Here is a 26,829-nt window from a genome sequence, read left to right as displayed (position 1 = left end):
CACGAGTATTTGTTTTTCTCAATCCAAAATTTGTAAGCTTAGTTTCATGAAATGAGGGAAACATTTTTAAAAACTTTTATGGGTATTTTAACTTCGATATAGAATCGCGGTGTAACTCGGCGTTTTCCACATTAACAAACATTCCTACAGGTGAAAGACGTGAAAAGCGATAGATACGAATCGTAGGACTGACTGTAGAGTAGGAAATCATTGCCATCTCCAACACAGTTGGGTTATCAACGGAGGAGTGGTAACTCAAGAACCCACACTCTAAGCTAATAAGGAGCTACCTGGATTCTAAGATCCATGCAAGGTGGTGGATGTCTATCTGGCCCGAAGTCTTTCCCACATAGCTGGGGAGAGCAGCACTGTGATAGCTGCTGGGGACTTCTTTCTCCTCCCAGGTATAAGAAGGGGTATTAAAACAATTTCCTTGCGTTAGGATGTTGTTCAGTTTCCCGTATTAAGATAAAAATTTTAAAGACTATTTTCTAGGGAAGGCCAGTGAGATGCAGGAACATGCTACTTAGTGTCGTGACGAGGTGCCGAGTTTCGTGCTACAGCCAATCGTGACTGAGTGTGGACAGTGATAAACTTGACCATTAGGGGATGTGAAGTCCCAGCTTCCTCTCTCGGTAAGCACTCAGTAGTGACGGAAAACTGAATCTCGTCTGAGATTAATGTGAGCCAAGTGCTCCTCAGTAGTCGGCGCAATATCGCTCTTGCTGTTTAGGGTGTGAAGTTCCCATCAGATGGCCAAAACTTGTACCTCCGTAGAGCCGTAGGTCTCTTATTAATTACCGAGTGGCATTTGTCATTTCACCAAAGAAGAGTGAGGATCATCATTAGTTTTCTAATGAGCAGTGTGTGTGAAGCTGGCGAGCATAAACATAGATCCTTGACTGAAAATGACCCTGTTATAGTGCTGATCTTCAGACAACAAGAATCTTTCGGCAGCTCGACCACTGGTGCAGCCCCATGGGCACTAAAGAGTCCACTGGGGGAAAAAGCTGCCAAGGTAGTGGTGTGATGAATTTTGTGTGTCCCTCGTACTCTAGAATTTCGTAAGGGTGCAAGTAGTGGGAGCATTTCGTCACCTCGTGCTAGAAGTACACTATTGCAACAACTGCTTGCTGCTTGATACGTAGCGGGAAACTCCAAGAGTGGTATTAGTAAGTGGCGGACCATCCTGTATGTGACGTACACTGCTGGAGCACTGTTTGCAAGTTTTGAGTGGATAGCGAGAGTCGTGGACTGGTATTAATAAATGACCATCGAATACTGTGACGTGCGCGATTGTACAGGGCAAAAGGCGAAGAATGATCCTACATAGCACTTTCACGACTGTAGTTTTTCTCGCAAGCTGGTGCATAGAACGACAGTCGAAAGTTTGATAGTATGTCGTGCTCGACAGGCTAGTACACATATACTATGAGCTCAGCTTTGATGCGTTATTATCTGAATGCGAACATACGACAGGCACTCAAGTGAATCCCTCTTGCTGGTACCCATTTTCCTAGGACAAAAACGGGTGATCTGGCCTATTCATTGGCAAGGAGCAGAAATGAAGTCCCAAGTACAATACAAAAGAAAAATGCGTAAACAAAAATAAGAAGTGGGTTAACAGCTTTCCTGTACTTTTTGATGGCATGTGGCACTGTGTTCAACAACGCCTCTGCTCTGAATGTACGAGAGCGTGCTGGAAGGCAGTGCCACCGAATTCTTATTCTGTTCTCAATATCGGGTGAGGTAATACGTGTCATGCATATTACTCTGTCGACTTGCCCGCTTCACCGACGCATTTTGCAACGCTCTGCCGCTAGAGGGCAGTGTGCACCATAACTACGTTGCTGCGTGACAAACAACGTACTGTAGACTCTCAGACAACCTAAAGCACAAATTCGAATAATTTTCCCTCACATGGAGGACTCTCTCATTTGTCATGACAATTCAAGACCACATACGAGCGTTCTGACATCTGCAACAATCCGACGCCTTGGACTCCTCGTCATCGATCATCCTCCATAAAGTTCGGACCTGGACCTATCCTCTATATACTCTTCATCTGATCCAACCAGATTTTCACCTGTTTCCAAAACTTAAAGAACCCCTCTGAGGACTTCACTTTTATAGTGATAAAGCGGTGTAAGGGGAGGTAAGGTTACAATCCCGTCAGTAAAGTCAAATATTCTACTAGTGACGGAATCAACAAACTGGTCTCTGGGAAAAACGTGTTCGTCGCCAACGTGACTGTGTCGTGAAATAAATATGTAGACATGAAGAATACAGACGAGACTGTTAAAAAGCTAGTTTTGTTTTGAGAGCTTTAAGAATTTTCACATAAATATTACGAGCCCTTACTTTTCAGCACGCCTTCATAGTATCAGTATTTCTGCATAAAAACTTCTCTGGACCAACTAAATTCTACAGTACACCACCAGGTGTCGTGACTTTTGACACACCACTGAATCTTCTCGTGCACGTGGCAGCGACCTACTGAGATCTCAGTCTCTCTACTCACTGATGGTGTTACTATTGCAGGTGCAGACACAGCAGTCAAACTCCGACACAGCGGGCAACAGCTGAACCAGTCATCTACAACTACGTGTCGACGCCACGCCATCCCATATCCTGGGATCTTTTATGCCGCTACGTACAGAAAGGCACCGATTATCCCAGCATACGAAACTTATGGGTCGCTTACGTCGTACTGCTCAAGGAGAAATACTTGTACGTTATCGCCGCTGTCGTCCTCCACCTAATTCCAGCTATGATCGTAGATTCGTTTCTGTATCTCAAGGGAATGAAGCCAATGTAAGTAACCCTGACAATTCTGTACTGACAGTCGAAATTTTTTGTTGCACAAGCTTTGCTGTTGAATTCATTGTCCAAAATTTTGTGAATTATTATTAACGTATCTATGTTACATGATCAAAATTTCTGAGTATATAATATAAACGTGTTCTCCAAGAGTGCGGTAAATTCTCTGACCTAACCCCAACTTGTTTACCTCATGGTGCTAGTCCTCTTTCACAGGAAGAAGAAAATTTGTTTATCGGTACTGGACATTTCAACTGCTTGAACGCTGTAGGAACACCAGTAATAGCCAATGAAGCCCAAGAGATTCATCACAAATTACAACTAATCTACACTACAATTTGAGAAAATTTTACCCCCGTAGGAGACATCAAAATAAATCAAATCTAATCGGAAAATGGAGCACAGTCTGAAAACGAAAGCTTGTACAAAACATACTGACAAACGTTTCTGCGGAACCTGCTGTGTCATCGAGTTATAGTAGAGAATATCATTTCGAATTGATCCTGTCCATACTCATGCTGTAGCTATATTCGTCATGGATTGAATGTCACATCACCAACTGATGAAATACTTTGAGCGTAGGCCCCCACGATTATCATCATCTTCCATAAAACGTTCGCAGATATGTGACTACGTTAACGTTAGTTGCAAACAGCAATGCCATCAACGTTTCAGCCACATGGAATGGTTCCAGTAACGTTGATTTGTACAACAATATTTTGCATCCAGAAACGTGAAGGGTATCAATACTTTTTTTCTGAAAGCGGATTGGTTTTACTCAGGATTCCAGTACACCATATTATTCACCAGTCTTTTGGTTAGAACTAACTATATTTCAACATGAAGTTCGTTCAATGCGAAGGTCTTGCGCCATATTACTGGGACGGCTTGTATGCCCGCAGGGGACCACTCTAATGGGCGACATCGGAACCAAGGTCTTGCTATATCAAACGTGCTGCTTCCCGCGGAGTACATCCTTCGATGGGGCGAACAGGTAGAAGTCGGAGGGTGCGGGATCCTGGTGGGGATGAGAAAGAACAGCCCAATGAAGTTACGTGAGCTCGTCTCCGGTATGCAGACTTGTGCGAGGCCTTGCATTGTCATAGAACAGTGAAGTGCTTTGTGGTGATCCGTCGATCATCTCGGATCAGGATGTCTGCACGTTTCAACGCTGCAGGAGCCACAGCTGCGTGCGGCCGGCCGTTACGCGGGAGACCTGAGAGTTCTGCTTCTGTGGACTGCCACGTCTCCGTAGACATTCTGCAAGCGCCTGTGGATGTGTGCGATGCTCTGGTTTTCCGCCGAAGGAAACTCAGTGACAGCTCTGTGCTCGGAACGCACCTCCGTGCCAAGCGACATTTTCAAAACAATATACAGGGTGAGTCACCTAAAATTACCGCTGGATATACTTCGTAAACCACATCAAATACTGACGAATCGATTCCACAGACCGAACATGAGGAGAGGGGCTAGTGTAATTGGTTAATACAAACCATAAAAAATTGCACAGAAGTATGTTTTTTAACACAAACCTACGTTTTTTTTAAATGAAACCCCGTTAGTTTTGTTAGCACATCTGAACATATAAACAAATACGTAATCAGTGCCGTTTGTTGCATTGTAAAATGTTTATTACATCCGGAGATATTGTAACCTAAAGTTCACGCTTGAGTACAACTCCTCCGCTGTTCGATCGTGTGTATAGGAGAGCACGGAATTACGTACGGATCCAAAGGGAACGGTGATGGACCTTAGGTACAGAAGAGACAGGAACAGCACATTACGTCCACATGCTAACACCTTTTTATTGGTCTTTTTCACTGACGCACGTGTACATTACCATGAGGGGGTGAGGTACACGTACACACGTTTTCAATTACGGAGTGGAATAGAGTGTGTCCCGACATGTCAGGCCAATAGATGTTCAATGTGGTGGCCATCATTTGCTGCACACAATTGCAATCATGGCGTAATAAATGTCGTACACGCCGCAGTACATCTGGTGTAATGTTGCCGCAGGCTGCCACAATACGTTGTTTCATATCCTCTGGAGTTGTAGGCACATCACGGTACACATTCTCCTTTAACGTACCCCACAGAAAGAAGCCCAGAGGTGTAAGATCAGGAGAACGGGCTGGCCGAGTTATGCGTCCTCCACGTCCTATGAAACGCCCGTCGAACATCCTGTCAAGGGTCAGCCTAGTGTTAATTGCGGAATGTGCTGGTGCACCATCATGCTGATACCACATACGTCAACGTGTTTCCAGTGGGACATTTTCGAGCAACGTTGACAGATCATTCTGTAGAAACGCGATGTACGTTGCAGCTGTTTGGGCCCCTGCAATGAAGTGAGGACCAATGAGGTGGTCGCCAATGATTCCGCACCATACATTTACAGTCCACGGTCGCTGTCGCTCTACCTGTCTGAGCCACCGAGGATTGTCCACGGACCAGTAATGCATGTTTCGTAGATTCACTGCCCCGTGGTTTGTGAAACCCGCTTCATCGGTAAACAGGTAGAACTGCAACGCATTCTCTGTTAATGCCCATTGACAGAATTGCACTCGATGATTAGTCATCACCATGTAATTGCTGATGTAGCGACACATGACACCGGTGAAAGCGGTGACGATGCAGTATGCGCATGACACTACTTTGACTCAGTCCACCGGCTCTCGCAATGTCCCGTGTAATCATGTGTGGGTTCATGGCAACAGCAGCTAACACACCAACTGCACCCGCTTCTCCTGTGACGGGCCTGTTACGGACCCGTTTACGTGCTACGACCATACCTGTTGCATACAGTTGGCGGTAGATGTTTTGCAATTTGCGGCACGTTGGATGCTCTCTGTCCGAGTACCGTTCTGCATACACCCTGCAGGCTTCAGCTGCATTTTGTCAACACTCGCCATAGATGAGTATCATCTCCGCCTTTTCAGAGTTCGAATACACCACGGTCACAGTTCCTACAACACTACACTATCACAGACGTCTGGTAACGCGGTGTACTACAGTTGGTCTGCGTGCGGAGACGAATGCAGAATAACAATAGCAGCAAGCGCTACATGCGGACACTGCGACAGCTAGAACAAACCACAACAGTGCACTACAGCCACACTCGTAAACACGGTCGTCATCGTAAACATGTCCCTGCAGATGCTGCTCGCCGACCGTGGCCCGTGTTTGTTACAAAACGCAACTGAACGTCGGAGGTTTCAAGCGTCAACTTTAGGTTACAATATCTCCGGATGTAATTAACATTTTACAATGCAACAAACGGCACTAATTACCTATTTGTTTATATGTTCAGATGTACTAACAAAACTAACGTGGTTCCATTAAAAAAAACGTAGGTTTGTGTTAAAAAACATAGTTCCGTGCATTTTTGTATGGTTTGTATTAAACAATTACACTAGCCCCTCTCCTCACGTTCGGTCTGTGGAATCGGTTCGTCAGTATCTGATGTAGTTTACGAAATATATCCAGCGGTAACGTTAGGTGACTCACCCTGTATAGTACCTATCGGAACTTTATGAAGCCATGGGGGCTGAAGCTGGAATATGCTTCGATGTCCGACACCAAATTCAGTATTTTTGCAGCCGAAATTGGTCAAGAAAAAAGTGTTGCATTTCTTGTTTTACACGCCTCGTATTTTCCTGACGATGATATAACGATCTCAAGTGTGACTTGGTGATTTAGGGTAAGTCAGCTGGAACCGGTCTTTAGAGACGAAGAAGAACATATCACTCAAGTTACATAGAAATGACTCTCATTGGCCAGAAATAGAAGAAAAGGTAGTACTTTTGATCCCAGAACTTCCTTGTTGAAGATTTCGCCATTGAAAGTAACCGCTATTCGAAACTGCTAGTATTACAGACAATAAGTCAGTCATTAGTCCAGTACAACCATGTTCAGCCCACCCTTGATTGAACAGTTGACTTTCTTAGCGACTGACACAAATCTGGTCATCACTGTCATGGATGCTTAACGTCACACTTTGTTCCTATTGGCGTGTCTGTTAGAGACGACCAATTAGTCGCAGGCACGTTGCGGAACAAGACACACATGCTCAGTTAACGTGCAGCTACAATGAGCCAATACGTGAGGCAAAATATCAAAGTCCAGCATTGTTACTAAGAATAAAGTGTGTCAGCTCTTACGGGCGTCACAGTTCTTGGTATGCTACTGTGTTTAAGACATGTCTGACTATCTACATCAATGTCAATCACACATCAACCCCTACCCCACACATACACACACACCACAATAATAGCGTTACATGTCATAGTTTATAGCTGAAGAAAATTAGAAACATCATATTTTACTGCAGTAATTTATGTCTAGTACCACTAACAAGTGTATTCTACGTTCATTCCATTTCCAGCATTCAAATAGTACTGTAAAACAGACGTTTCTACCTTTGATTATACCTCAACCATTGTTGTTAATTAGTGAGACCCCCTGCCATACCCGCAGGACAGGAGAGATACTTTAATTTGTGGAAAGGGGCCAAAATGAGTGGCTGCCAGTTGCACTCGAACAAACTACTTTATCCGGTTGACAAATATTACAAGGGTACAGAAAACATTAAAAACAGAGCAAGCCAAACATTAATTTTGGAACTTAATTCCCGGCTAAATGCGCCATTCAATCTCACGCCTCAAGGGCAAAACAAATTTAATTTAAAACCGGCTAGAAGCCATACATAAACAAACAACAAGGACAAATAAGAAAATGCAGCACATCAGACGGCGCTCAGAAGTTTCCAAGGGTCGTCCTGGAATTCAAACACCGACGCTCGCTTAGCTGAGACAGACAGTCGGCCCAACAATTCTCAATCCGACGGCAACCCAACCGACAGACAGTCGACGGACAGAGCGACAGGATAACTTCCGCTCCACCCCACCAGCACACAAAAGGGAGTTCAATGGAACAACTCAGAAGGTATCGGCGACCACGACAAATTACACACTCAGCTGTCAAACTACAATCCGTGCTGGACAGCCACAACACGACGAGGAAAATTCACTGCCTGAATTTACGTCAACGGCCAGGACAGGTAACCGGAACGTTAGTCGTCACAAGGCAGAACATTACGCTGGTGCACTTCAATTAAAATATAACCAAGTTAAGTTAAACTCCACAGGAAGTCGACTAGACTTTCGCCAACTTGAAAACACACGTTGTTGCTCGCGGGAATGTCCCAACAGTCCACAACGAAATTCAAACGACACAATGTGAACAGTTGGGGCTGGCTGGTAGATTAAGTAAAGACTCAACTTTCGTGTCCGCGATCGGTGCGCGACAGACCTCGTAGCAATGGGAACAGCCCCTCACACTCCAACCGCGCGTTGACGCTGTCAGCGGCCTCGCACAGACACGCGCCACCGAGACTTCCTCGCTGCTGCACGCCAACCGACCAACAACCAGCACACGGCACAGCCGGAAATATAAACGCGAGGTCAAAGATAGCACCACGGTGCGAATATCGATACACGCTGCTGCTGCGACTCGCGGAGAGAGAGGGTAACAGCATATTCGCGGTAACCACGGGAGACTAATCAGGGAATAGCAACCAAGGTTTAATGCAAGGCATTACACGAGCCAGCCACGGCTCAATTAGTTTATATAAATTTATTATGAGCCATCATAACAGCTGTTGCTCTTCATCCTAAATTCCTAAAGTCTACCAAAAGAATCAGCATGAACACTTTTCCTAAATTAGGTCACGTATTATTCTAATTTACAATATTAATTATGTGCTCAGAATTACAGCACGTTCAAATTGCCGCCCGCTTTGTGAATCGTTCGAATGATACGTGGTCGTCCAGAGGGCCCGGCTAGAATGCAGAGGCCTGCAGAGAACGCTGCAGTGGGAGGGACTGGAGGCTGACCAGTAAATGTGTCGGGCACGGCTTGGATTGATCAGCGATGATAGTCGGGCAGTGAGCGGCGACACGCAGTCGACTTAGTTTCAGTGGCAACAAGGGACAGCAGAGGCTCATGCAGTGCCGTGCATCCCGTGAGTAGCGCCCACTGCGCAGTCTGCTGTGTGGCGGTAGAGCCGCTGGAGGGGACTGGACTGTCTGTCGGACGACAGCGAGGAAGAGAGCGTGCAGGGAAAGTTCCACAGCAAGGACAGAGCTGATAGTTCTGTCGAAATCTGGTGCAATGCCGGACCTGAGCTACGAGCAGCTTGTTATCGACACGTCGACGTCCCTGAAAAATCAAGCAGATGGAGCCAGGCGCCATAGTTCCTAAGAAAACTCGACAGGTTTTTTGCTCGCTTATCATGTCATTTCTGGAAACACAGAATCTACTCTGTAGGAATCAACATGGACTCCGGAAACAGCGATCGTATGAGACCCAACTCGCTTTATTTGTTCATGAGACCCAGAAAATATTAGATACAGGCTCCCAGGTAAATGCTATTTTCCTTGACTTCCGGAAGGCGTTCGATACAGTTCCGCATTGTCGCCTGATAAACAAAGTAAGAGCCTGCGAAATATCAGACCAGCTCTGTGGCTGGATTGAAGAGTTTTTAGCAAACAGAACACAGCATGTTATTCTCAATGGAGAGACGTCTATAGACGTTAAAGTAACCTCTGGCGTGCCACAGGGGAGTGTTATGGGACCATTGCTTTTCACAATATATATAAATGACCTAGTAGATAGTGTCGGAAGTTCCATGCCGCTTTTCGCGGATGATGCTGTAGTATACAGAGAGGTTGCAGCATTAGAAAATTGCAGCGAAATGCAGGAAGATCTGCAGCGGATAGGCACTTGGTGCAGGGAGCGGCAACTGACTCTTAACATAGACAAATGTAATGTATTGCGAATACATAGAAAGAAGGCTCCTTTATTGTATGATTATATTATAGCGGAACAAACACTGGTAGCAGTTATTTCTGTAAAATATGTGGGAGTATGCGTGCGGAACGATTTGAAGTGGAATGATCATATAAAATTGCTGGTAAGGCGGGTGTCAGGTTGAGATTCATTGGGAGAGTCCTTAGGAAATGTAGTCCATCGACAAAGGAGGTGGCTTACAAAACACTCGTTCGACCTACACTGGAGTATTGCACATCAGTGTGGTATCCGTACCAGGTCGGGTTGACAGAGGAGATAGAGAAGGTCCAAAGAAGAGCGGCGCGTTTCGTCACAGGGTTATTTGGTTAGAGTGATACGTTACGGATATGTTTAGCAAACTCAAGTGGCAGTCTCTGCAAGAGAGGCGCTCTGCATCGCGGTGTAGCTTGCTGTCCAGGTTTCCAAAGGGTGCGTTTCTGGATGAGGTACCGAATATATTGCTTCCCCCTACTTATACCTCCCGAGGAGATCACGAGTGTAAAATTAGAGAGATTCGAGCGCGCACGGAGGCTTTCCGGCAGTCGTTCTTCTCGCGAACCATACGCGACTGGAACAGGAAATGGAGGTAATGACAGTGGCACGTAAAGTGCCCTCCGCCACACACCGTTGGGTGGCAAGCGGAGTATAAATGTAGATGTAGATGTAGGCCGTATGCGAGTGAATTCTACCTGTGGTATGGGTTGCTGCATGGCAGCACACCGAGGGGGCAGGAAGGGGGACGTCCCTGTGGTGTTCGATGAGAACAGCGGTTCTGCGAATGGGCTGCGGTTCTCTTTAGTGTTGACCCAGCAGGTGTATCATTCAGTGCGTTCTGTGCACTGTTGGCTTCGGAGCAGTGCTACTGCAAATGCATCTTATCTTACCTTGAAATGCACTCTCGTACTGGAGTGTTCTGTGTTAAATTAGCCCCCTTGGGAGTGCTATTAAATCATTGGTAAGCTTGTGTTCGTCTCTGATCTTTTGTTTCTGCAGTGTCGAACTCTTTTTGTTCCTCCTTGTTCTAACAATATATAGGACTTCTCTAGATCACTTTAAATAGCTATTGTAGCTATGGTAAATTTGGATTCAAGAATCAGTTTTAGCTTTTGGTGTATTTGTTGATTTAGAGTAGATACAGTGCTCGTGAAGTTGTTATTTACTGTTGTCTGCTATTTAATAATAAGTTTTCTGACTTATTCTGTGCTGTCAATTTATTTTGAGGCAACGTTCACTGTATTATCAAGTTCTCGCCAAGAGGGCATTCAGTGTAAGATATCTTGTCTCTAGTAGTTGAATGACGAAACCAGCCACATATACTTTTCATCGGTTTAAAGCTACCATGCCCATCTTCTAACGGTTAATATTTTCAGTTACACAGATGCTTTAATCAACACACGTCGTCTGCTCCTACACTGCACACGTATATTTGAATATTTAGTACAACCTTATAAGCTGTATCATTAATAAAAACATGCTGAAGTATTTGTATTTTTTTATATATATAATGTGAAATAATTGTATTTTATTAATTAAACAGCTTACAAATTATCACAAAATATTAAAATGTTCTTGTGCAGTGTAGGAGCAGATCCCACGCACTTGATCAAAACGTCTATGTAACTGGAAATATTAGCCATCTGGAGACGGGCATGGTAGCCCGAACCCAGTTAAAGCACTAAAATGAACGACTTTCACGTTCGTCGAAGAACTGATTTGCAGCCAACGTTATAAATCAAACTTACAAATAAAGTCAGTATTTGTGTGTCACGCATTTTATAAATTATTTACAAGCTGATAACTGCCTTGCCAAGATAATCAAATTCATTAATTCAACTGTTAACTTTTCTCCATTTCAAGAATTAGTATCCACTATTCAAACATTAAGCCCTGTAAACTGAAGTATTCCGATTAACGATACGCCTATAGCACATTTATGTAGACTCTTATCACAAGTACTCTTATGAGTAGTGATGTACAATATTTAATACATGATCAGTAGTATATACAGGATGTTGGGGGTATAGGTGCAGATGTTATGATAACTGGAACCATAATACTTACCGGTTTTTGGTGTCTTAGTTGTTTTTTCTCTGCGTCTAACAGTTTCCTCGCAAACATATCATGTAATTTACTACCTGGTGTTTTCTGGAAAGTCGTAAGTGCGCCATGAAATGGACTACTCCTTTCAGTATGGACCGACTATCCGTTTTATGTCCACGCAGCCACACTTAAATACCTGACCTGCTGCCCAGGGGAAAATAAACGTTAATGGTTAGCATGTACCATGTGTGTCTGAAGGTACTAGACAGCTTAAAAGCATACTACTTGTTATAGCTATAATTTTTAGTCTGCAATACTCATGTAATGTTGTTCACTGCACTGCCTTAAGTCATCAGTAGAAATGTCTGCGCTTATACCCCCAACACCCCGTATATGGACCCTAAGTGCAAGGAATCTGCGGTACAACCATAAACCAACAACATTTCTTTCAAGATACAATCACACACACGGAACATCAAGAAGCAGAAAGCTTTATAATCAGTGCCCACCCTGTTGTAGCCGGCCGCTGTGGTCGAGCAGTTCTAGGTGCTTCAGTCCGGAACCACCCGGCTACTACGGTCGCAGGTTCGAATCCTGCCTCGGGCATGGATGGGTGTCATGTCCTTAGGCTAGTTAGGTATAAGTAGTTTTAAGTCTAGGGGACTGACGACCTAAGATGTTGAGGCCCATAGTGCTTAGAGCCACCCTGTTGTATGGTTGTGAGAATCGAGCTTTGAAAAGAAAGAAGAGCCATTAATTAAATTCATAAGAAAAACGGAGGGATATATTCCTAGAGACGAAATAAAAATGTGAAAGGAAATTTAAAGGCATTAATATAAAGGAGGAAATGGAAGAAAACGACCGCAACTGGTAGGGGCACCTATTACGGAAGAAAGACTTTAACCATGTTGGAAAGTGTTAGTTCTATAAATCGACTGCTCTGACAGGTGTTGGATGCCCGTGGAAGTCATGAAAGGATGATGATGAATTACTGTTTACGTGAACGGACTACATGGTCGACCGCGAGGAAGACAATTACGATCACGCTCATGTTAGCAAACTCAACTCAGTGGCAAGACAAAAAACATTATTGTTTGAATGAACGGTCTGCCTGGCCGACCGTGAAGATGTTGATGATGACCGCTTTCATTACGCTGTAGGGGCTGTAGCTAACACACAGTGATGATAAATATCCAGATGTTTCAAATAATCGAAGTTACAATTAGGATAATTATACACTGACGGAAAAAGTCACAATGCCAAAAGTAGTTAATGTACAGAAGTGAGTTTCGGGAACACGTTTGTCTCGATAGCATATTTAATTGTGTAACTTTGCAAGTTCACAGGTTAATGTAAGTGCAACATAAGCCACTGCAAATGTGAGAAGCCGGTGCAATAGTAACTGATGTGACCGCCAAAATGTTGCACGCGAGCATGCAATCGTGCATGTAATGTGTTGTATAGGTGTCGGATATCAGTTTGTCCGAAGAAGTTCTATTCCTGTAGCACTTTGTCGGTCAATATAGGGACAATTAATGCAGTTTTTGGATGCCGCTTGAGTTGTCGCCCGATGCTGTCAGATACTGCTCAAACGGACACAAATCTGGTGTTCAAGCAGGCCAAGGCAACATGTTGACACACTGTGGAGCATCTTGGGTTGTAACTGCGATTGGGCGAGTGTGACCCTATTCGAAAACACCACCTGGAATGGCTGTTCGCGAATGAAAGCACAATACGTCGAATCCCCAGACTGACGTAAAAAATTGCAGTCAGGATGCGTAGGATAATCGCAAGAGTGCTTCTGCTGTCATACTAAATCGAAGCCCAGAAATAGGACCAGGTGTACGTAGGTCTACTGCGTCTACCACGCAGAGAGTTTGGCTCCAGGTCTACAACTGGTCTCCTTTTAACCAACGTACGACCATCACCGGCACCGAGGCAGAACCAGCTTTCATCAGAAAACCCAACAGACCTCCCCTCCACTGAGCTCTCGCTTGACATCATCGAAGTCGCAAACGGCGGTCGTCTGTGGTCAGTGGAGTGCACGCTACAGAGCGTGTGGCACGGAGTTATCCTTAAAGTAACCGATCTGTAACAGTTATCTGTGGCTCTGTGGTGCCAACTGCTGCTAAGATTGCTGCTACGGATGCAGTACAATGCGCCAGAGCCATAAGCTGAACACTATGGTCATCCCTCTAGGTAGTGCCACGCGGACGTCTGGAGCCCAGTATTCTTGCGATCATACATTCTCGTGAATACTGCTGCCAATAATCATAATTGTGGCTACATTCCTACAAGTCTATCTGAAATATAGCTGAAGGAACATCCAACTTCTCGTAGCCTTATTACACAATGTCGTTCAAACTCACTGAGGCGTCGATAATGGCAACTCCTTGACTAACATCGACCCGCCACTTCCAATCTCAAAGGAAATTTACGTTCACGACTGTTACAGTGTTTTCTTAAAGCAAACCTGATTTGCATCCACTGGCGTGAAATTTCAGATGTAGAAACACGCTTACCAACTTTCATTTATGACGCACAACTCCTTCTTGGTGTTGCAATTTTTTCCCGTCGGTGTGTATTAATTGATGTTCATTCTAATTATTACAGTCTATTTTCAGTGGTAATATGTGTTTTAAAATAGGAACGTTAGACTCAACTGATGTCAGTCAGTCCCCTTATAATTCATTAGTCACTCACTATCTCTTAGGCGCAACACCAATATCATCTTTGCTTTCTAAATGACTTGTTGGTCTTTGGTGACCATAGCACCTGCAGTTATGGTGCTGAAGGAATACCGCTGTGTAACGTAATTTGAGGACATAGTGGTCCACTTACCGCAGCTGACGATGCGGCTGACTTGAAAATTACACACACCTTGAGTCAATAAGTGACAAGACTCCGCTGCCGCGTCGACGAGGCATTGCCTCAAACGTTTGTGCATGCCACCACTGCCAGACGGCGAAGCAACCCTGCGCGAGAACACTTAAAATAGGCAGGCTCAGTGGCCTGCCAGCGGTGAAGACAACGGAGGTGTCAGCGAAGAATATGGTGAGAGAGTGTTGCGACAGCTTTCACCTCCAACTGATTCCTGTAGTCCCCAAAAATCCATACCTGAATTATGATGTAGGCACAGCCTCACCTCATTCAAATGTTAACCTACACTATTAAACAGACCCCTAACCTGTAATTTTGCAACATTATTTGTCGAGAATTTAGTCTTAACCAATTTCTGCAGTAGGTTACGGTCATATTTTTTAATATTTTGTTTGCATAGCTCTCCTCTAAGACGTTTTCGTTTAATGGGTCACATTTTTCCATATTTGCTTTTGTCCTGCTAGTGTAATCTCCATGTACTCGTAAACTGGATAGGGCATTGGCAATGTTAGTGTGTCTATACTTACAGAATTCTTGAAGAGGTGAAACCCAAATGTAAATAGATCACATGTCTCACCTGCACATACTTGTGCTTTCTCATTAACTGACGATGTATAAACATATATAGTGGTTAATTATGAATGAAGCGTATCTTACTACCAACGTGTATCATTTTGCTGATCTGGAGAAAACACGCAGTTAGAAACTAACGTAATTCTTACCATTTTTATCTCCTGTGGGGTAAATTCTGCCACCATTCCGCAGGCAGAAAAAAATTTGAATGTATGCAAAGCTTTGTGGCTAAATGCTAGTACACTATTGCAATTTACTGTCACAGCTCATTTTGGGATATTGTGTTGGTTTCCATTCTTGCAGTTACGTTTCTTTTTTAGATTATATGACTTTACACCATACTTTTCAGTTGTAGTACTATGCTTCTGTAATACTTATTTCAGATATTTAGTGATCATTACCAGTTGTAGAATCAATTATTCTTTCTAGAGTCACTCCCCTTACCCAGATGCTCAACATTTCATCTCTCCATCCCTGACCTGGCGGTCAGTGTATCATGTTATTTCATACCTTGCGTTACCATCTAAACACACGTACTGCATTTCACCAAATTCCTGTGTATTCCACTTCGGCTAGCTTTCCGCCATTATCAGCGTGTCGGCAGTTGATTTTCGGCTCTGTTCTAAATGTTACTACCGGATGTCTTGTGGTTTCCTAACTGGTGATTTACGCAAGATAGTTTCGACAGCAAAAGCATTTTACCGCACTTCCAAAATTTTCTGTTATACTGTGAGCTCTGATGACTTCCGCATAATTTTATGGTTTGTGACATTTGAGAGATTTCATATTGGTGTTCTTTACCTCATTACTCATGTGCCTCACAGATTTACCAATTTGCATAGCTAGTTCTGTAGATAGTCAATTTTCCTCAACAGATATTTCGATATTGACATCAACTGTCTGAAACTGTATCTCCTGAATTCCCATTAAAATTGTTGCCATTACTATTTTTAAACCTGACAGCATTACTTTAACCCTCACAATACAGCTGGGAGAGGGGGCTTCTGCACACCTGCCTTTTGAAAATATTGCAATCTCTTCATACACTTTACATTTTAAATTTTTTTTTTTAAAGTGTTAGTTGCTTTCAATTACTTCTTATATCAGATTATGTAATTGTATTAACTTTTTCATTAAAACTTTACACATAAATTTAAGTCTTAGTAGTGAACGTCACGTTTTTCAGCAAATGTGATAGTCATATTTTTAGGTTCCGGACCCATCTTTCACATCTGTGTATCTTTAAAAAGGATGTTATAAACAAATGTCAACGACGGTTATCGAAACTTATATTTTTTAAAAAAAATTTGTTGTTGTCATAATGTGCTACCCCAATCCCCACCCCCACTCAGTGTGCATATTACGGAAAATGGGTTGGTATCGCTAAAACGGAGCCAGAAGATAGGCAGGTCCTGGACCCCAATTATACATCAGTACTTCTTTAAATAGTATGTTGCTGTTAAAAGTTACCAACAAATAACGAAATTTGTTTTTCCTTTGAATTTTATTTTGTGGTGGACGTGAACTACCACCGTTGGTAGTACATATTATATAAAATGCGTTGTATTGCTAGGATTAAACTTTTACTCTCATTATATCTACAATCCATCGTAACAAAACACAGGCAAACTATTAAGACCGGCCTGTAGATTTGTTTGGACCTGATAAATGTGTGATGTACTTACTGCTATGATTTAATCCTTGTTTAAAAGTGCCTCAACAATCAGCAAAGATATAAAAAAGTACATAACATACTTGCAGGAACATACAAGTGCACCTGTTATTTTTTATTGGAAGAAAGTTTCTTAATAAGAGGCTCGCACTTTAGAAGCACTCCATTGCCTACAAAATGAAAATGGGTTGTTTTAGGGGAGGACACCAAACTGCGAGTTCGTCGGTCTCATCGGATGAGGGAAGGTTGGGGAAGGAAGTCGGCCGTGCCCTTTTCAAAGGAACCATCCGGGCATTTGCCTAAAGAGATTTAGGGAAATCACGGAAAACCTAAATCAGGATGGCCGGACGCGGGATTGAACCGCCGTCCTCCCGAATGCGAGTCCAGTGTGCTGACCACTGCGGTACCTCGCTTGGTGCCTACAAACTGATCTCTTCCAGGAAGCTTGCAATGAATACATGGTACAAAAATTTGATAAGATTGCTTTATATGGAGCGGATCAAGAAACTTCCCATCGCTGTTCTGGTTATACTGAGATGAAGAGTATAGCTACAAAGTAACAATGAGCTTCCAGTGGGTAGTTTTCTTTTACTATGGGACATTTACTAAAATGCAATAGTATAATAATGCTTCATTGCTGGAACACAATGACTACATATTGCTAAGCAATAACAAAAATGAACAACATAAAAACAACAAAGAAAAAATGAATAACAATATTTTCCTATGTGTGCAGATTACAAACCTCCGTTGACAAACCATTTAGGCTTGAGAGTTGTGGGAGGAAAAGCCTTCTTTTCCGAGCATAAAAGATAGGTATGAGAATGATGAAATATAAAATAAAAGGAGCTTCTTTCATCTTAATATGAAAACAACCCTTCCTCATAGCGCAACCATTCTTTGAGTGTGTGAGGGGAGGATGATACGCTGGAAATCTGATGCTGTCCACTGTTCTTGCACACAGTAAAAAAGTGATCACAAAGTGTCTCTTGGCTGCATTCCTGACGCAATTTGTTGTCTTCAACCGTCACTGCCCAATCATAGTCGATTGGATTTACGTCTGGAGACTGCGAGACACCTCCATGCCTATACGTCTGTGTGTCTATTGACCTAACTGTCAGTTGCCCCTAATGTTTTGAAGCAGCTACAATCTTGCATCAGGTCGACTATAGGTTTCTCCATTACTGAACAGAGAGACTGAAAGGTTGGCATCATACATTCTTCTAAAACATGAATTTGTTCCTCGGAGACTATAGCAACTAAAAGTTCAATCATTTCAATCAATGTTGCTGGAGTCAGCCAGCCCCCAAGCAGGCAAACTTATCGTTAACCATTTTCTGTGAGAACAGTGTGACTTGGAGAGTAGCGAGTGCTTCATGCCCACAATCTACTTTATAATGTCACAGATAGGAGATGATGCATTATCCACATATCCCACCGTTATTTGTCCGGTAATGGGAAGAAAGACTTGGCGCCAGTGTCCCACATTAACTCCCAAACCTTTCCAAGATGTTACTTGGAGTGAAGATGTGTCTCACAAGTGTTACTGACATGTCTGTCTGTTGAGGACGCAAAGGTACACGACGCCCTTGAAGATATTCACGAGCAGTGAGTTTTGTGCTGGCATCATGTTTCATTCTATTCTTCGTGACGCAAACAGTACCCAGGATGTTGTAAAGAGATTATGGTGTGTACCGTAGTTGTAATCTGTCTTTATTACTTTAACCGTCATAATGAATCGCAACGGAGAGGTTTGGTTCGAAGTACTGACATCACTTCGATGTTTCAGACTGTGGAACATGTACTCGAAGATTCATATGGTCTCACAAGCTCTGGAGCCATTCTGGACTAAAGAATGGACATTCAAAGATGACAACGTGGTGTCCCTGCTTGTCCGTCTTGGTGAAGCCGACAGAAAGCTGTTTCCCTTTGACATCGCAGATTACGACTGGGAGTGCCACCTCGCCAATACCATGCGTGGATTTCGCCTTTACATCATGAATGAGAGCTTCGACAACTTGGAGGCGGCCAGGAAAAGATATCATCGGTGAGTGTGCTCTGTTTTCCATGGTATTGCTTGCAACTGCAGTGTTCTGCACGTATGAAGGCAGCTAGTAATAACCCGCTGAGGTCGTCATATTTTTTTGCAACAGTTACTAAGAAATAGTTGAAATAATTATATTTTGTCATGTTACTGTGGTATGATTTCAATGAAAGGAAGGACCGGAGTAAAGCGTAACTGGGATAGTTACTATCAGCCACACACATTACGTTACTCGCGGAGTATAGCGTTTTCAGCACCTCGTAAGTATTCAAATAACAAATAAAGTAAATATGCTGCTACTCTTACTTGAAAGCATTCTTCAGAAGTGCTTCCACAACCACACATGTGTTCATAGTCAGCGAATAGTATAAAATGTCGCTTAGTGATTGAACAAGTCTCGTGAAATAAATCACCACTAAGTAACCACTAAAAGTGGTCACGTGGAGCAGTTCATTGAATGTTAAGTATTTCTGTAAAACGAGTAATAATTATGATATTGTTATTCAGCAGCATATCATTAGTTTTCCACATTCTTATCCGATCTTTAGAAAGGAACATAGGGCACAGACTTTCAACATCTCGTAACCACAGTATCACCTTAATTGAGTGTAACATTCATATGCGTCTGAGCAACAATTTATAAGTATCGTAACTGGTTTTGAACTTATTATATGAACAGAATTTTCTTCTTGCACACATACTATCTCGTCCCTCTATCTTAATCGTGATAACCAAGCTCTTTTTCGGTATCAAAGTTCTGTAACTGACGAACTGGGGTCTCTCACATTTCTGTTAGCAAAACATTCACAGTTGACACGTAAATTGCCCAGAATTGAAACATCCGCTACAGTTGTGCAAAATGATTATTGCTGAAACATTATACAAAACCGTTTCGGGGTCGTAGAGCCGTCTTGAGGTGCAACCGTAAATTAAGAAGGAAACTGTGTGTCTCTCACATTAAGACCCATAAAATGCTACTAATAATACAGAAGAAAAGAGTCAAAAATGCAAAATAATGAGCATATCAGTAGAAAGTGTACGAATCCAAGTTAAACTTAAAGGCCTAGATAAGCTGTCACGCTAAAACCACCTCTCAAATGTGAGTGAGGTAAGTTAAGTGTATGTTGCAAGCGCCGACTAGGGCTAGAGGCTAGTTAAGCCTTACAGAGCCGGATCGGAGACTATATGAAAGGCCAGGAGCTGCAAAGTAAGGATAAAACTGATCCTACGAAAGACCAACCGACGTCAAGTCTGCAGCACGCAAATTCATGTACCTGTAGCAAACGAAAACACTATTAAAACATACGCAACTAAGCAACTAAACGCCTGACAAACGACGAGACCGCAGCGCCAGCCATTAATCAATTTCTCGTGGAAAGAGGCAATGTGGCCCGTCTACCAACGGAATGAGAATTGCGCGACTCTGCAACAAGCTGCACTGAAGTAAACACGGCGTGATGAGCGTCCCACCCGCGCAAAAGAGAAACTAACATAAAGTTAAAACCGACGCAAATAGTAATTAGTAGCTGTAGCTAACAGTACATGTAGAAGAGATAAACTCTCCAAAAAAATAGTAGTGAACCAAGTGCGAAGTAACTGGCAAAAGTATAAAAAATATGAGGTAAAACCATTACAGTCAACGGACGCAAAAACTTAGACAGGTCACATCTAATGTCAAACCACTCCACTGTGCGAGGTGCATATGGCAAGGAAATAAAAAAAATGCTATAATAAAAAGAAATTGTGACAGTAAGATACAGGCAAGAAACAATGAAAATGCAGACATCGACAAAAGTACATGTAATGCTGGATAAAATGAGTTCAGTAACCGAACTGGTAGCCCATCAACTAGACAATTAAGGCGAACAAACATAAAAATGGCTAAAGAACACTAGGAACAAGGACAAGAGCAAGTTAGGTACATCAAAAATGATTAACTATTGCAAGCACTGGAAAAAAGTTTCAAAATATTAATATATTTGCGTTATACCTGTCCGTTGAAAGAAATGGGAGGATTACTAGTTCTTCCTTTGAAAATCTCCATCTCTTCTAGGATGTTCGGAGTCACGCCCTTAGGATAGACATGTTATACTGAGAGCTCGTCCACGAAATTACCCAGTCTGTGATCAGAAAGTGCAAGACGCATGGATAATGCCCTTTTGGGTTGACTGACAGGTGCAAAGCTCCTTGAACCTGGTGTGAAAACTTCCACCAGTTTGCCTCACATAATGCACCCACTTAATACAATAAAGCCCCGTTTTGTTAAATGGTTGACAAGCCTTATATTCAGGACTTATCAGCCCTGTCCATTACTATTAGGTTTAAAGAAAGCATGAATAATATGTTATTTTCACTTGCGAGCAACCGCAGCTAAATTTCCACATTTTGAATGAAATGGTCCGCACTGTGTGTGTGAAGTAGTTTTCATTAGAAGTCGCCCAAAAGGTTATTCAGCCAGTGCGGATCATTTTACTCAAACAGCAGGGATAATATTTAGTTCCCTCAGTCAGTCAATTTCTCCGAAATATTCCCGTTTTAAGGAATGCTACCGAACTTTTTCATCTCACCTACATCTTGAAATCGAGAAATAAAATATTGGTAACAGGCATGAATGCAAATTACAGGAATTAACGACAGACTTGAATACTAAAACTGCGGCTTGATGGGGTGGGGGCTCCTCGTAAATCTCTATTCAATATTGTCTCATGGTTACAGAACAATGCTAATAGATAAGAGGGTTGGAACTTTAATGGTGGAAACTATTTATTTTCAGCTCGTGCAAAATAGATATTTGTTTCTGTTGTGACTTGGCACGACAGCCAAGTCACAACGAGAGGAAGCCGAAAGGCACGCGTTAAGCTCACGCAGATTGGCGTGAGGTCTGGAACAGTTAAAAGGAAATGAGAACTTAGAAAATGGACGCAGTTGCTGTAATACCTAACTTTAATCCACATTTGTAGAACATCGCTCTTGATGATACATGCTTCACAATATTAACTATCAAAGCTATGGCGCCTTGCTAGGTCGTAGCCAATGACTTAGCTGAAGGCTATGCTAACTATCGTCTCGGCAAATGAGAGCGTATCGGTCAGTGTAGCTTCGCTAGCAAAGTCGCTGTACAACTGGGGCGAGTGCCAGGACGTCTCTCTAGACCTGCCGTGTGGTGGCGCTCGGTCTGCAATTACTGACAGTGGCGACACGCGGGTCCGGCGTATACTAATGGACCGCGGCCGATTTAAAGGCTACCACCTAGCAAGTGCGGTGTCTGGCGGTGACACCACATTCCTCCCCCGCAAATCGGCGTACGGTTGTGTTATAAGGCTTCCGCCCGCCGTGGGGAGGACCCCATGTTGACGTATGAGACGAAGTGGGGAGCCTAACAACAGGCGAGGCTGTGCCACCCGCACCCGGCCATTCGGTCCGAGGGGAGCTAGGAAACGCCTGAAAACCTAGTCCAGGGTGCACGTCAACATGCGGTGTATGCGCCCGTAAAGAGACAGGAGGGGCCGAAGATTCGACCTCCATCGGGGTGGGGCAGCCGACGGGCGAAGACGACATCAGGTCCGGAGCCGGCAAGAGTTCCAAGGCGGAGGACAGCTGGTCACGGGAAGCGATCGGCGGTGCGTGACCCAGGGAGGCGCTTGGCGGCTGCAGCGAAGCGTCCACTGCGGGCGTCGCCGGCGGGAGAACAGGCGGCGGCCGCGGCGGCGGCGGCGGCGGCGGCGGCGCGTCGCCATGGGGCAAAATGGAAGGCAGCGTCGGTAACACCTGGGGATGAGGCGAGCCAGTAGGTGGGTCCCCAGGGCGCTGACCGGACGGCACCGTCGCTTAAAGCAGACGGGGAGCGGCAGAACCCGTGCGACGACAGAGGCGCAGCTGATTGAGATGCCGACGCACCTCACCAGTGGCCCCCAAAACCAGATACATAGCGCGGCCGAGGCAGCGAAGAATGCGCCCTGCGAGCCAACGCCGTGAACCGCGATAGTTGCGATAATATACAACGTCGCCTGGAACAAAAGCAGGTGTCTGCCGCTGCACAGGAATCTGATGCGGCGGATGCAGCAAAGACATCAAGGTTCGATGAGGACGACCATGGAGCAACTCAGCTGGCGAGCGACCATCTCGGGGCTGAGAGCGATACGAGGACAAGAAGAGCAATAACGCGTCCTCCCGAGAATGCGACTCTTTCAACTTCAACATCTGAGACTTGAAAGTCCGGACCAATCGTTCAGCGGCACCGTTTGACTGAGGCGAAAACGGCGCGGATGTCAGGTGTTGAATACCATTGGCCTTGCAGAATGACTGAAATTCTGCGGACGTGAATTGTGGGCCATTGTCGGAAACAATAGTCTGTGGACGACCTTCAATACAAAAGATAGCGGATAACGCTTGGATGGTGGCAGATGACGTCGTGGAAGACATCCGGACAAAAAAAGGAAAATTACTGAATGAATCGACGACAACCAACCATCGAGCATTCCAGAATGGACCAGCAAAATCTATGTGTAATCGTTGCCAAGGGGAAGTGGATTTCGGCCATGCAAAGAAGAGCACATATTCGTAATCGCAGCATCGATTCCGAACCAAGTACAGTGCTGACGAGCAAGTTGTTTCGTTTGCACTATACCCCAATGTCATTTTTTATTACAGAAGAAGCAAATAGCTTGGCGTGATGGGCAATTTTCACGCGAATGTCTAGTAGCACACCGCAGGCATGACTTTCGTACTGCATTTGCTTGCTGCCGCGGGACACGTGGTTGAGAGCTTGGCGGCAGCTGCGCGGACGAGCGCGAGGGCTGTTTACAGTTCCGTGCAGCTCGCCCGGCGGGCCGGTTAACATGACACACAGCTGGCGAAGTTGCAAATGATTCCTGAGCAAAGGCAAGTGTGTCTTGCCTATCCAATATGTCCATCACTTGTTCAAGGGAGGGATTGACTAGTTTCAAAATCTGCTCCCGTATACGAACATCAGAAACGTTCTGTGCAATTGCATCACGTACCATAGTATCTGAATAAGGGAGTCCACATTCACACTCAAAAGCACAATCCCTTGTAAGGCCTTGCAAAGTTGCAACCCACTCCCTATTAGTTTGACTGGCTGTATGTTTTGTACGAAAGAACGTATACCTTTTTGCAACTACATTGACTGATTCCTTGAAATATGCATCTAATGCAGACAAAATTTCTTCGTAGGACAGAGTTGCTACATCGCGGCGGGGAAACAATTTCACTATCACACGGTAGGTGGACACACCTACACATGCCAACAAAAAAGGCTGCCGCTCGTTACCTTGAATTCTGTAGGCGGCGAGATGGAATCCAAATTGGCGTGACCACTCCGTCCAGCTTTCCAGTGCCGCATCGAAATGACGAAAAGGTGGTGCAACTGCGTGTTGTGGCTGCGGTAGCGGTGGAGCGGCGGCTGCCGCATCGTACTGCATTGCACGTTGACCCTGGACGAGCTGTCCAAGGGCATCCAATAAGGCCTGCGTCTGCCGATTCTGCAAGCGATAAAATTCGGACAGTACATCTGGAGATTGTGGCGAAGCCATGACACAAGTAAATCAGTTATATATAAAGGAGACCGTTTGTATCCGAGTCGCCAAATATGTTGTGACTCAGCACGACAGCCAAGTCACAACGAGAGGAAGCCGAAAGGCACGCGTTAAGCTCACGCAGATTGGCGTGAGGTCTGGAACAGTTAAAAGGAAATGAGAACTTAGAAAATGGACGCAGTTGCTGTAATACTTAACTTTAATCCACATTTGTAGAACATCGCTCTTGATGATACATGCTTCACAATATTAATTGTCAAAGCTATGGCGCCTTGCTAGGTCGTAGCCAATGACTTAGCTGAAGGCTATGCTAACTATCGTCTCGGCAAATGGGAGCGTATCGGTCAGTGTAGCTTCGCTAGCAAAGTCGGCTGTACAACTGGGGCGAGTGCCAGGACGTCTCTCTAGACCTGCCGTGTGGTGGCGCTCGGTCTGCAATTACTGACAGTGGCGACACGCGGTTCTTGCGTATACTAATGGACCGCGGCCGATTTAAAGGCTACCACCTAGCAAGTGTGGTGTCTGGCGGTGGCACCACAGTTTCAAAGTTTTACTGACCTTCAAACCAGTCATCAGCATTGTGTATAACCCGTTGCCAGCGATGTGGCAGTCGTAGGATACTCTTAGCAGTGCCAGTTGTGTTGAGAGTTCGAACGGCGCGCTCTATTGCCCGACGAATTTGTAGCAGTTCTGAGGCGAATGCCGTGAAGTGTTTCCTTCAGTTTAGAAATCGAGTTGAACTCACGAGGGCTTAAGTCAGGGGAGTGCAGTAGGTGGTATAGCACTTAGCAGGCCCATCAGTCAAACAAATCAGTAACAGCTTGCACTGTAAGTCCTTGAGCATTGTTCTTCAAAATGATGGTCAGATCCTGAAGAAAGTGTCATCACTTCTGTCTCTAAGTTAGTCGTAGGTTGTGTTCTAAAACTGAATAGCATAGAGACAGATGTGATGATACTTTCTGCAGGACCTGTCCGTCATTTTGATGGACAATGCTCAATCAATGCCACATCGCTGGCAACGGCTTATACACAATGCTGGTGACTACTTTGAAGGTCAGTAAAACTTTGAAACACGTATCTATTTTGTACGAGCTGTAAATAAATAGTTTCCACTATTACATTTCCAACCCTCGTAGTTTACTGAGCAGGAGCTTGCAGCATTAAATATAGAGCTTTTTTAAACAGCAGCTAGCCATTTACTAAGGAAAAGTTCACAGTATAGTGGCTTTACTGGTTAAAAAAAAACAAGATTTCTGTAAAGATTAATAAAGTTAACTGTTACATGATAAAGGTAACATGCCAGGCAAAGAAGAGGGAATCATAATATCATTAAAAGCGTTATTTAAACATCGGTTGATTATGAAGCCCTTACAGTATGAGTGGATAAAAATAAAACACAAGCTTTTTACAAAGATATAATGCAATGTTTTATTAATAGTGATATTATTGAATGAGCTAAGCTTGATCCGACTAATAGCTTCCTAGCAAAATTGCAAACTATGTTTAAAAGTGTAAATCTAGTGTTGGAGCAAGAGCTAAAAGAAGACTGTTGCCGAAGAACCCAGGAATCGCCACAGTTAGAGGGGTCTTGAAGACTCACAAGCATTGTTTCCCAAATAGGCCTTTTGTTAATTTGATGAGTAGCTGAGACCATGAGCCTCGTGGATATCTTAATGGTGTCCTTACCAACATTACTTTTAGCCTCAGCATAACAGGGTTAAATTTGGAGGAAGGTTATACAAGTTTGACAAGTAGCTACAATTCATAAGTTAGTTTTCTTTGACACTGAAAGTATGCAAACAACTGTTCCCATAAATGAAATGTAGTGTGGCTAGGGCCTCCCGTCGGGTAGACCGTTCGCCTGGTGCAGGTCTTTCGAGTTGACGCCACGTAGGCGACCTGCGCGTCGACGTGGACGAAATGATAATGTTTAGGACAACACAACACCCAGTCCCTGAGCGAAGAAAATCTCCGACCCAGCCGAGAATCGAACCCGGGACCTTAGGATTGACATTCCGTCACGCTGACCACTCAGCTACCGGGACCGGACCCCATAAATGAGATCATGGGTTTCATTTAAAGTAACCTGCATGCATTTAGCACTTTTGAAAATGAATGCATTCTTAACATTTTGAAGTTGCTTATTGCTTTGTTGAAATACAATTATTATAAGTTTAGTGAAGATATATGACAGTAGAATAAAGGCCCAGTTATGGGCTCTCCCCTGGCAACTACATTAGTCAATATATATACGTCCCACGTACAGGAAGGATTCTTTGATGGAAGTTCCAAATTCAGAGACAAAATGGTGGTATATGGAAGATATTTTTATGACATAATTATCACTAACTATGAGAACAAAGACCAATTTACCGATATGAACAAGGCCCTGAATA

General features: G+C 43.9%; 1 protein-coding gene across 1 annotated transcript in view; it reads left to right on the top strand.

Annotated features, from left to right (window-relative positions):
* The window catches only part of LOC126419143 (fatty acyl-CoA reductase wat-like), a 166,725-nt gene that overhangs the window by 132,664 nt on the left and 7,232 nt on the right, over positions 1-26,829 (top strand). Inside the window, 2 exon segments of the mRNA XM_050086253.1 lie at positions 2,542-2,814; positions 18,624-18,881. Coding sequence (XP_049942210.1) covers positions 2,542-2,814; positions 18,624-18,881 — 531 coding nt within the window.

Source organism: Schistocerca serialis, chromosome 9 (genome assembly GCF_023864345.2).
Source record: "Schistocerca serialis cubense isolate TAMUIC-IGC-003099 chromosome 9, iqSchSeri2.2, whole genome shotgun sequence".
Classification (NCBI taxonomy): Eukaryota; Metazoa; Arthropoda; class Insecta; order Orthoptera; family Acrididae; genus Schistocerca; species Schistocerca serialis.
The sequence above is the reverse complement of the archived record's forward strand: the minus strand, read 5'-3'. Positions and strand labels throughout refer to the sequence as shown.